At 37.8% G+C, this 13,133-nt stretch overlaps 1 protein-coding gene across 4 annotated transcripts in view; it reads right to left on the minus strand.

The window, feature by feature from the left end:
- The window catches only part of HDAC9 (histone deacetylase 9), a 927,746-nt gene that overhangs the window by 725,813 nt on the left and 188,800 nt on the right, over window positions 1-13,133 (minus strand). The window contains exon 1 of one of the 4 annotated variants that reach the window (XM_046020993.1): window positions 8,378-8,418. The exons of the other annotated variants lie outside the window; for them this stretch is intronic. Coding sequence (XP_045876949.1) covers window positions 8,378-8,393 — 16 coding nt within the window. The 5' untranslated portion in view covers window positions 8,394-8,418. Of the gene's footprint in view, window positions 1-8,377; window positions 8,419-13,133 lie in introns of those variants that run through there. 4 annotated transcript variants of the gene reach the window in all.

A 13,133-nucleotide genomic window follows, 5' to 3' on the forward strand; every position in this document is an offset into this window, starting at 1 on the left:
GTTATATTGACAGAGGTTAGGATAAATATGGACCAAAAATATACTTGTGAAAATAAATACTACTAACATAGACCTGCCATGTTAACATATCATCTGCCACAATACCTGAATAGTCCACCCTTAAAGCACCACTTTAGTTGCAAGCAATGAAGCCCCCAATGAAGATACCATCTGGGAGTGAATACATTACGCCAATAATAGCGTATTGTGAATTACTGTGAATAATACAGACTTGACACATTAGCATCAGTAACTAGCAGGCCTCTGAGAAAAGGGAATGTCGAACTCTAACAGTTGTGTGTGAGGGAGGAAAGAAAAGTGAAATCCCTCAGGTTTAGGCCCTAACAAGTTGGAAAAATGTTCACGAAGATTAAAAGAGAGAAAAGCTCCAAAGGAAGAGAAAGTGTCTTTAAATGATTTTATGCGTTATTAAGGCCAACTTTTTATTTTGAAGAGGAAGAAATTTAGGATCAAAGAAACCAACAAAAAGGGAAATGGTGAATAGCAGACCTGGAAACCAACTTTGCTGATGTTACAATCGGCCTAGCACTGATGCCTCTTCGGGTTTTTTGGATAATTACCCTCTCAATCAGAGGTAAAAAGTTGTTCCAAGTCATATAAAAATTACGAATCAATCCATATCATCTTTACTGTCACAACCTAGTTTTGAATGTTAATCAACGACAATAATGCATACCGTAAAGCCAGACACAGGAAGTATATGGAATAGAAATAAACTGATAGAGCATTTTAAAATAAAAATAAACAAAAAGCAACAGGAAAAGTTCATGATTTTTTTTCTTAATCCCAACATTATCTGTGGGTATTCCCCAAAGTCATATCTCTCTTTTCCTTTCATGCAGCCTCTATTCGCATGCCACCCTGAAGACCCTCAGGTAGCCATCTGCATTTCTGCCATCTTGACCTTGGTTAACCCCACTCTGGAACCGCCCTGAGAGAGAAACTCTTCAGTGTCCTGCTGCCAGCACAAGGGCAAATCCAGATAATGAACACCGTACCTCACTCTCCCTGAAGGAAGGCACAGATACAAAATCATCTCACTCTGTACATTCCTTGTCTTCTCTCCTTCTGTGTGTTTGTTAATAAAACCTCCATTGTATCACCATGTTTAAAACACTGCCCTTTTGATCTTAGGCTCATCCTTATCCAGGGGCGCAGTCAGTCATAAAAGAGGTCTACTCATTTCTAATGATGCCTCTGTCCTCACCACATGCCTACGTTTCTCAGTCACTGAACTTGCTTTATTCCTTCCACTCTTCGCCTTGGCAGTCCATCCTAAAGGCACAGATATTTTTTTTAAATTGTGGTTACAAAAAAAAAACCCAAAAACAAAAAAAAAAACAAAAAACAAAAAACTCCACACAGCAGGAGATCTACTCTCATAACAACTCTGAAGTGTCATGTAAAGTATGTTATATAGTATTCACTATAACTACAATGCTGTACATCGAATACCTAGAACTATTTCATCTTGCTTGACTAAAATTTTATACCCATTGAAGAGCAACTTCCCATTTTTCCCTACCCCTGACCCCTGGTGACCACCATTACTGCTTTATTTCTCTGTGAGTTTGACTCTACATCACTAGCATAAATGGAATCAGGCAGAATTTATCCTTCTGTAACTGGCTCATTTCACTTAGCGTAAGTTACTTCAGGTTAATCTGTGTTGTAGTATATGACAGGACATACTTTCTATAGGGAAATAATACTCCAGTGCACTTTTTCTCTATGCCACTTTTTCTCTATCCGTTTTGTCTGTTGATGGACTTTTAGGTTGTTTCTGCCTCTTGGCTATTGTGAACTGAATATTGCAGTGAATACAGGAGTGCTAATATTTCCTTAGGATCCAGACTTCAGCTCTTTTGGATATGCACCCAGAAGTATGACTGGTGGATCATATGGTAGTTCTAGAATCTGCATACTGTTTTCCACAGCAGCACCATATTGCATTCCCATCAACAGTGCATAGGGGTTCCAATTTCTCCACATCCTGACCAACGCTTGCTATTTTCTGTTTATTTTTTTCTTAATGTCCACCTAATAGCTGTGAGGTGATATATCATTGTTTTGACTTGTATTTCCCTGATAATTAGCAATAGTGAGCATCTTTTCATACACCTGTTAGCCATCTGTATTGTCTTCTTTGGAGAAACAGCTATTCAAGTCCTTTGCCCATTTTAATCAGGTTATTTGTTTATGTTTGCCAATGAGTTGTAGGAGTTTCTTACATTTTTTGGATATTAACTCCTTGTAAATAAGATATGTGGTTCATAAATATTGTCTCCCATTCTGTAAACTGCATTTTCATTCTGTTGATGGTTTCCTTTGCTATGCAGAACCTGTTTATTTTTACTTTTGCTGCTTATGCTTTTGGTGTCATATACAAGAAATCGTTGCCAAGAGTAATGTTATGAAGTTTTTCTTCTGTATTTTTTTTCCTAGGAGTTTTATAGTTTAAATTATTAGACTTAAGTCTTTAATCCATTTTGAGTTCATTTTTGTGTATGGTATAAGATAATGGTCTAATTTCATTTACGCAGGCATATGAAAAGCTCTAATTTTACATCTTCTTTACCTATATATATGTATGTAGTAAAACTTAAACACAAATTAAAGAACAATAAACAAAAATTCAGAATTGTGCTTACCCTTCTGGGGTGGGGAGTTACAGATAGTGGTTATATTATTTACCTAAGTTGGTTATGTGTACCTCGTATTTCATTATATTTATATATACATACACACGATTTTAGATTATTTTATAATAAGGTGAAAATAAAAATGTTTACTTTTAAAGAGTAAAAAAGTACCTTTATGCTTTTTTTAAAAAGCACTTTTCAAAAAAATGAATCTAATGAATTTTAAAATTATTTTTTCATTCCAAAACTTCCCTAATATACACTTCAGCATAGGAACTTCACTGAAAAGGTTCCAGCTCTGATGTAAAAAGTCTAACATCCATTGGGTGGAGCACTGCCCTCTATTTCTTACCACGTAGATAAATTCCATATTGAAAATTAATTCTACAGAGGCAGTTGATACAAATGCACTTCATTTTTATTTATCCACTTCTTTCTACCAAATCTCACAATGAAAGCAATTTCACAAATTACTTGCTCACCAACTTATTGAAAACACAGATAATGAACAAAGACATCCCCACTCTCTTACAGAAAATCTCTTGTCAAGAACTACTACTGCCAGTGCCTCATGGTGGGTGCTACGTGGGGCTGCATCATCGTCCGTGTCGTTTCCCAACCTCAGCCCTATTGACATATTGGGTCAAATAATTCCTTGTTGTGTGAGGTTGCCCTGGGCATTGTTGGATATTTAACAGCATTCCCTGGCCTCTTCCCACTAGAAGCCAATAGCACAGTAGTCCCCAGTTGTGATCTTCACAAGGTCTCCAGCCATTGCCAAATATTCCCAAAGAGTACAACTGCCCCCTGGTTGAAAATCACTGCCCTTGGTGAATGACACACTCTAGAGAGAGGTGCCCTCAGCAACAGCACCCAGCAGCCTGGACAGTGGAAATACAAATAGGAAAAAAGTACTAAGTTCAAGCAATTTAAACATTAAGAGAAATGAATTTAGATCAACATGAATAAGTTATTATTATTTCCTTGAATACTATACAGCTACATGAAAATAAAATAAGGAAATTTATAAATATACTGCCACTGAAAACAACATGACTCCAGTGTTCACTGACATATTCAGTTAATCAATAACAAAATTGCTTAGTCAATATGTCAAAACACAATAACATTTTAAAGAAATTAAATTTTCGGTCTATTTATTGTGTGCCAATAAGCTCCACATTACGAAATCCCATGACATTTTTGGTAATTTATTAGTTCTTTAATTAGCATTAGATACGAGTAACAATTCATTTCTTCTAAATAGCCTATGTTTTCTGTATTCCATTTTCTCACAGCTAACCGTCCATCCCCTTCACTCACCAATTCTCCTCTACCTGCCTTCTAAATTGTGCTGTTTCCCATGGTTGGGTACGGAGCCCTCGTGAGCTGTTCTCACTTCATACCATCTCCCCAGGTGATTGTATCTATTTCCAGATCTTCAAATACCATCTATGTGCCATCAGTGGCCTCCCTGATGTACTCCCTTCAACGTTCCAAGAGCCTTTCAATTGAGATGTCCAAGTCTGCTCACCTTCCACTTTGCCCCATCCTCATACGTGACCTTTCCCTAGCTCCAGCTGTTCATGCCATAGGATCAGAATTAACATTTTCCTCACCCTTATTTTCATATCGAATTATTTATCAAATCCTATGTCTTACACTGGATTTCTCAGTTCTGTCCACTGCTCGCCTTTTCCACTGGCACTACTTACTTCAAGTTACTAAGAGTTTTCTAACCTGTTTCTATATGTCTTTTGCTTTGTGCGATCCTATTCTCTACTTTTTAACTAATTTAAAAGTAGTATTCAGATCCTGCAACTTCCAGGGTTAGCTTTCAATCATTTCTTTAAACAATATGCAACTTCCCTTCCATGAACTAATAGGCTCTGCACGATCTTGATTCTGTTACTTACACCTCTAAGCAACTCTCCCGTTTTTAAGCATTTCAACCATGATGGCCTTTACTCTCTTCCTCAGAGAAGTTAAACTCCTTACCACTTGGCACATACAGTCCCCTGTGACTTAGAAAGATCTTTCTATGTCGTTCAGACTCATCTTAAAGTGAGCCACCTTTTGACAGAGACTTCCCCTGATCCCTCAAACTATACACTGAATGCTATATAAATTTTTAACATGTGTCATATTATACAATTCATAGAAAGCCCTTATGAGTTTGATGCCATTTTACAGGTAAAGAAACTGAGGCTTAGGAAGGTTAGTAAGATACTCCAAATCACAAAGTGAGAGAACTTGTGCCATGGCTCTCTGATCTCTTATTAACACACACACCCCCTTTCCCAATGCTGTCAGTCCGATGAAGACAGGATATATCTTATGAACTACAGCTTCATTCACTTCATGCAATTTTGTTCCCCATTAGTCTGTAAGCTTTCTGAGGGTAGAAGTTGTGATTATTGATCTCTAAATCTCCAGGGCAGGTGATACTCAAAATTTGTGATGAAAGAACAAAAGACAGAAAGGAACAGACAGACACAGGACTCATCTCAAGGAAAAACAAATGCCTTTTTTTATTCAAGACTTTTAATAAAATATCTAACCCCCAAAACAGCAGTGACATAAAAGCAGTGACAAATATTAAAGATGAGGACAGAAAAAGTCCATTCAGAATCATGAGGGCACTGGTATCCCGTCACCAGTGGGGGTGACCAAAGCCATGAGAAATTACATGAGTGCATAAAGAAGATGACCATGACAAGCCAAATGGCCGTTCTGCCTCTGTCTCTAATCATACACAGATACAGAAATTTCCATCTGTGAATCCTTTACAAGTTATCAGCTATGTGTTCTTATGAGATAAAGACATTAGAGAAAAACAAACACAGGTAATGGAACAGTTCTGCAAAAAATGGTTTGTTGTCACCAGTACTAACTAGCCTCTTTGCTTTCTCAAAAATTTAAGAATCCAAGGATGCTTTATAACTACGATCTTTTCCAACTTCACTCCCTCCCTGGAGCAGTCACAGCTCCATTTATCCCCTACTTTCTCTGCAAAAAGATAGCAGGATTTCAAATCTCTTCCAATGTTTTTATAAGTAAAGCTTGGCTGATCCTATCAAGATGACAAAAGTTCTGTAGCCAATGAAGGAAAAATAAAGATGAAAGATTACTGAATGCACCCCGATTGCCTGATAAGAGAAGTCAATTATTTTATATCTGATGTTCTCATTTTTAGCTGGAAATTCCAGACAGTGTCCCTTTCAGGAAAGGAAAATTTTTTAAAACACCATTACTCCCCTGGAGGGAAAAAAAAAATTCTCCAAAGTTGTGAAATTAACCTCTTCCTTCATTCACACATTTGGTTCTATTTTTACAGTTGTACCAGTAATCTAAAAGAAAAAGCACTGAAAGTCAATCCCAGGTTTCGAAAATGTCTGACAGTGCATGACCCAGTTCTCTTCAGAACCTCCCGAAGATTCAGCCAATTTTTATTTCGGCAGTGCATCAGTGTTTATCATTTGTTTTACAACATGGCTGCATGTTCTTGAAAATTGACGCAGATGAATTTCACCCATCGTTTACAAAAACTCAAGAGAGACAAATGGCCTTAAAAACTAAACCACCACTGAGGCATGGTTAATTTACTAAAAGAGCATTTCTTTTTTTCCCCTCTTGGTTCAATATTTACTTCCTTAGAGCAGTAACTCCACCCCCACCCCACCAGCCTCTTTATTTGTCAAGATTTCTGACAAATTTCCAGCTTATAATTAGGCATTATGAACATTCACTGTGGGAAATCTATTGCTAGACAAAAGCTTTTCCATTCATTTTGGTTTAGAGAAACACTGATGACTTTCACCTTGGGAAGTCTAAGAGCAACATCATGGATGCATTTTGACTGCATATGTATGAATAAACTGATTTCTTAGGGACAAATGCTCTAAGAAGAGATTAAGTCAGACAGATCTGAAACAAAATCCTGGTTGTCTCTCATAGCTGGGTAATGAAAGGCAAGCTGCTTCATCTCTCCGTGCCTCCGTTTCGTCATCTATAAAGTGAACATAGTAACACTAAATTTCATGTAGGAATACTAGGGGTATTAAATGAGAAAACCACCCAGTGCCATGCCAGGTACACTGTAAATGCTCAGTCAGTAGCAGTCATTAGTACTTATATTAATGACACAGAGTAAGAATTTCCACAGAGTAGGGGAAGATCCTCACCTCCCCACTTGTGGCCATCTTCGTAATTTCACCTCCTCATTACTAATGAGAAAAATATCTAGGCAGCTTGCAGCCCTGGAAGGCCTGAAGAGGCCTACAGAGTTCTGTCTCTGAGAGAAAGGACAAGAGTTCAGATGTGAGGCAGCCTCCCAGGCCTAGCAGCATTACATACATGAAATGACAATACATCCCTTCTCAGGGATGAGAGAAGCCCATGACTCCCCTCAACTTGACTTCTCCTTGCTCTGTGAGCAGAGACAAATTTCTGTTCCCTCTTCCTCAAAGAAAGAGGATGGAAAAGACAAGCTCTGATACTCTTCTCAGAGAGAATTAGTTTGGTGGGTAAGGGCAAGGAGCCCAAGAGCAAGTAAGATGTCTCCATGGACACTTTTCTCAGTCTCACATCATCAAATAATCAAAAGAAAACAAGCAAATATGCTCAGACACATGTTTAGCTTTCTGTCTAAACAGAGCTCATCCCTTCTACCACTCTAATCATTTCAGCAAACAGTTGTGGAGCTAACAGAGTGAGCACTCTCTGTTCTCAGCACCTTGCCAAGTCTTTACATGTACAGAGGTTCTCATTGTCTCCGATCCTCAAAAAAAATCAATACTTTCATTTATCTTCATTTTTTCAGGTGAGAAACCAAGGTAGAGAAAGATCAGGAAGCTTCCTCAAAAACACTGGATTGCATGGAACCAAAATTTGACCCCAAACAGTCTAGCCCCAGAGTCCACAATCTTTACTACTCTCTTCTAATCCCACTCCCATTGGCCAAACAACTGGAAAGTCGATCTTGCTTTTTTTGACTCAAAATTCAGCTTTCTGCAATGACATTTCTCTAAAACTTATACTACTGGATGGATAGGAACCTTGAGGAGATTCTTGGCCTCTTTCATTTAATGTTCAGAATTGACATATTTAAAATACTGCAATGCTACAGGACTAAAGTGGGGAGCATGCCACAGAGGTGTGCATGAAACAACGTGGACCCCGAGTCCCTAACTCTTGAAGCTGTGTGACAGGGCATGGGCAATCTAGGCACTGTGCATTCTACTTCTGCTTGTATTTGAGATTTTCCATAATAAAAAGTTAAAAGCAATGCAAATTTAAACCACAGGCTAGATAACTGAAGACCTTAAGCTGTTTCAGAACCCAGAGGGACGTCTGGGTTTAGTAACTCAAAGACTCTACTGACAGTTACAAAGTCTGGATTGTAAGAACTAAGAGTGCAGGAACTTATCTTTCAAAAATTATACTAGTACAAGAATACTGCCCCCCGAGTTTGACTGTGACCTATGTGGGATAATGAAGGTATTGTAGGAGTTGAATCTTCTGCCCACTCATGTTTGCTGTTCCTGGAGCTACTGCTGAGGATCGGAAAACCTTCTGCTTCCCCCTTCTAGTAGCAGGTTTATCTTTCCACAGCCTACACACTACTAAAGACGATTTGCATAATCAAACTGAAAAACTTCCACCCTTTATCGTTTTTTACAGTTTTCCTAAAAGATTAAAAGAAAGAAACTTACCCGTTCTGCTGTACATTCCCTCTTTGCCAAAGTGTGCTGTGGTTTCGAAAACTAGCCCAGTCCTTCTGAACTTTTCTGTATCCGTTATAATATTAAAGAGCCACAAGGAAGGGAAGTGGTTAGTCAACTTGCTAATTTTATCAGTCCCTCCCACTGGTTAAATAGTACCTGATGCTACAGACCCAAAATCAGTTTTCCAGCTCACTTCTCTGCTACAGCATGACTTTATAAAAACAGTCTAACTTGAGGGGAAAGAGAGTGACAATATCTAGTTCGTAGGCATGAGACAGTTAATGAATGAACATTTTATTACTATTAATAAGAAGCCTAACAGACTACAGAAACCAGTGATTTTACAAAATGAGGAGGAGGAAGAGACAGAATGTCTGTCAGCTCCATACTCCCAGCATACTCTCAGCTGGGTGGGAAGGGAAGGGCTTTTTAATGCAATCAGAGGACGTGTGGGAAGTCACTGGTGTTTCATTTGTTGATAAATTTTCTGTCCTGGAATAAAGCCAGTTTACCAGATATAGAAACTTCCACAACCTGGGGCCCTGGCTTAGACATTAGCAATTAAAACAGGACCAAGTAGCAGACATGTGCCTCTGGACGAGGGAAAATTAAATAAATGTCTTCTGAAGAAATACTCTGACCTGTTTTCTAGGTTGTAAATACCTGTAGTAAGTGAAAAGAAAATATAACACCTAAAGACAGATTTTAATGAAATAAAATAATTCTGATGTGACCATCCAACTCTAAAAGATTGCAATATACAAAACACTGTCACCACAGAGCTTTGTATCACATAATTTTCTGAGCTATTTCAATGTGTGGCATTTGAATTAAATCTGGAGTACTCACTTGGAAGTGTATGTCCCACTGTATCAGGAAAAAGATTTTCCCAAAATCAAAACATTATTGAAGTTCACTAACCCTTGCCTTTGATTGGCTAAGTAACTGAAAATGAGTCCCTTCAGAGAAATTCTAGAAGTTTTATATAATCACATGTGGTGATGGTGATCTTGCACGATGCACGATGCAAGAAGAGTGAAATTTAGTAAACTAAGGGAAGCTAAGGAAGCTAGCAACTCATTACGGTCATTTCTCCTTTCTTAGTATTCCCCCTACTCACCTAATCAAACAAGGAAAGGAAAAACTTTGGAGAGCTATTGAATTTATTTTCCATCTCTGTAAGTTTGTTTTCTAATTAGAGCTAAGAAAATGTACTAGACTGAAGTGAAATACTAGTCATGCCTTGTTCTGAGATGCCAGCTACAAGTTCCTTGAAGAGCAACAATTGCATAGTTTAAGCCCTCAAGGTCATATCTTTGTATCTGAGTTTAAGAGGAGGAGAAAATACCTAAAATCAACATTTCACACCCATGACTCTTTCACTTACATGTGCAGCTTCTGCATCTTCAAGGAAGGAAGAGGAAAAGACACAGAACTCTTGAGCAAAAGAGAATTAACTCTCTCTTTCTCAAAAAAGAGCCTCCCCAGGCTTCAACATTGAGGTGAAATTCTTCAGCCTCTTCCAGAAGCCTTTCTCCATTCAAACACACCAGCTTGCTTCCCTCTGAAATCCTAGGGCATATTTCATCATCGTCTCTAATGATAGATTATTTCTATGTGGTATCTTTCTAGGAGACTGTAAGCCTCCTCGGGACTAAGATACATCCTTGATGCCTACCCAGAGCACTAAGCTCATCAAGCACAAAGCCCCTCCCATTTAAAACAAGTATTTTGCAATGCTCTTTTGCTAACCTAAAATGAAACTCATAGATTCTAAATCCAACCTCTATTCAGCATATTTTTCAAAATCAATAAAGAGCTCTGACACATGAATATTTACATGTCTCAGAAGTCCTCCAATGCTTGCCCTACTACCCTGTGAGTAAATCCAGATGAAGAGATGTAATAAGAAGTCAGTCTTAAAAGAAAAGTAGCAGGGCACCTGGGTGGCTCAGTGGGTTAATGCCTCTGCCTTCGGCCCAGGTCATGGTCCCAGGGTCCTAGGATCGAGCCCTGCATCGGGCTCTCTGCTCAGCAGGGAGCCTGCTTCCCCTCCTCTCTCTCTGGCTGCCTCTCTGCCTACCTGTGATCTCTGTCTGTCAAATAAATAAATAAAATCTTTAAAAAAAAAAAAGTAGCAAGTGAAAGACTGGACAGTTGAGTGAGCATGAGAATAAAATCTAGTGTTAAGACAAGAAGCAATGAACCAGACTTATCAGCGCATGTTTAAGTAAAAGGAAAAATAAGATTAACTGAAGTCCAGATAACATGCTAAGGCAAACTGCAGACCACAGACATGAAGAAAACATGAAAAATGATTACTATTCCTTGTAGGAGCTGAGAACTATTCCGTATTCATAAAACATTTCAAAGGAGCATGAACTTTCCTTTTTTCAATACTGAACAAGGTTGCTACAAATGCATACTGATAGAGCTGTGTATGTTGGTGAAAATACCATGAGCCATGTTGTTGTCAGTGACATGATTTTCCAAATAGCGAACAACTTGTCATAGAGCCTCTAATAATAAAATGTGAAATTATATGATAGTTGTAGTCCTAGAAAATCAGTGTACACCAAAACGGAATAAAACAGTTTTTATATGTGCAGCCAATTTTGTTTTTAGGCTCAAATAACTGATAGTGGGTATTTCACCCACTATCCAAAGAAATAACTGAAATGCATAACATGAAAATTTTTCCACATGTAGCAACATCCCTCACATTACCAAACCCTCACACCACGAGACTGGCCCACTAAACACTAGAAGCACCCCTCGAACATTGTGGCATCTAAAAAACATTCCCATAATTTTCTGATCCTTGCCTTAGAGACCAGGCCAACCTCATTAAAAACTACTACCTTAGAAAATCCACTACCCTTGGCAAACGCACCTGCTTCAGAAGTCAGGGAGGAACATCAAGAAGTGAAGGAAACATTAAATAAAGACCACAAATTTAGGTAATGTGAGCTATCATCAGCTTCTATCCACTGTGACCCATAGATTATGAGTAGAACAGAGCCTTCCATCTTTCAAGAGAAAGTAGACATCCAGATTTCCTTTTTTTTTTTTTTTAAGATTTTATTTATTTATTTGACGCAGAGACAATGAGAGAGCACAAGCAGGGGGACCTGCAGGTAGAGGGAGAGTGAGAAGCAGAGTCTCTGCTGAGTAGGGAGCCCACGTAGGGTTCAATCCCAGGACCCTGAGACCACAAACTGACCCAAAAGCAGATACTTAACTGACTGAGCCACCCTGGAGCCCCTAGACATCTAAATTTCTAGGTGAAATTTCATTTCAAAGGATTCATAACACTCTTAGGATCATACACAAATTTTCTACAGGCTAACATGATCTCTAACATTAACTACTTGGTCAATTAGAAAAATAGCAACATTTATAAAATATGTAATGTCAAAGATATGATATTTAGTGTAACAAGCAGGTGACGAAGCACTTTGATCTCATTTTGTAAAAACAATTATACATGACTTATATAGGACTGACTCCGGAGTATCTGCTAACATGTTAACAGGGATTCTCTACTGATTAATTTTTCTAAAATAAACACATAAGGTTTTATAATAAGTAATAAGCAACAAAAAGTATACTTAGTTTTAAAACATTAGAGGACAGTAGCTATGAAAACTTCTTTGAACACAATCAGAAAGGACCACAGTCAAAATGTACAAACAAATAAAATTCCTCTCAAATACTAAACTCTGCTCCATGTCAAGCCCTGGTTAAAGACCAGATATAAAAATTAAGCTGCCTGCAAATCAGAAGAAGGATGTGCCCAAATAAAAGGATTTATTACCTTGTGCTCCAGATAATCAGACATTATTTTATCTCCTTTATTAGACAGCTGGAGTCCACACATGCCAGGATCTAAGACTGAATGTGTGACAACGAAAACACTCAAATAACTGTTGATTAAAAAAGATCTAGGGCTTTAAAAAAGTAAAAAAAAATAAATAAATAAATTTCCCTATAAGCTAAATAATAATAATTTTAAAAGTTAACCTTTAAAATGAAGGTTCTTTAATAATTTAATTATCTTTTTCCTATTTATAAAATTAATATTAGAAGCTAAGTAATGTTTGAATTCAATAAAATTATTTTATTAACTTCTTCTAAGGCTTAAGAAACCCTCTTCTGGGGTAGCTGTGTGGCTCAGTCAGTTAAGAGTCTGACTCTTGGTTTCAGCTCAGGTCATGATCTCGGGGTCCTCAGATTGAGCCCCAAGTCAGGTTCCCCACTCAACACAGAGTCTCCTTGTCTCTCTCCCTCTGCTCTTCCCCCTACTCACTCTCTCTCTCTCTCTCTGGAATAAATAAATAAAATCTTAAAAAAAAAAAACAAAAAACAAAACTCTTCTTTATAAGCCAGTTTATCCTTTAATCTGTTGAAGACTTAGACCTTATTTTTACTCAAATAAAAGCTTATTTTCTCCCAAATTAGAAACATTTCAAATCTGGTCCTCTTAGGGACCAAATATGACATCCTTGAAGAATAAGCTAAGATCTTGAAAAATCATACATAGTAAGACCATTTAAAATGCTCAGGTATACACACTCAAAATTCTGCAATCACTACTGATTTTGGGGGAATTTATAAAAATGTACCACCAGGCTGTATAGAAAAGAACTTTTAGAATCATAGAAATCTGTGTGGAAATGATGATATGATTTTTGGAAATGTTACTTTTTCTTGTTAGAGAGTAGAGTCATGCCAGCACTTACTA

Source organism: Meles meles, chromosome 10, assembly GCF_922984935.1.
Source record: "Meles meles chromosome 10, mMelMel3.1 paternal haplotype, whole genome shotgun sequence".
In the NCBI taxonomy this organism is placed as follows: domain Eukaryota; kingdom Metazoa; phylum Chordata; class Mammalia; order Carnivora; family Mustelidae; genus Meles; species Meles meles.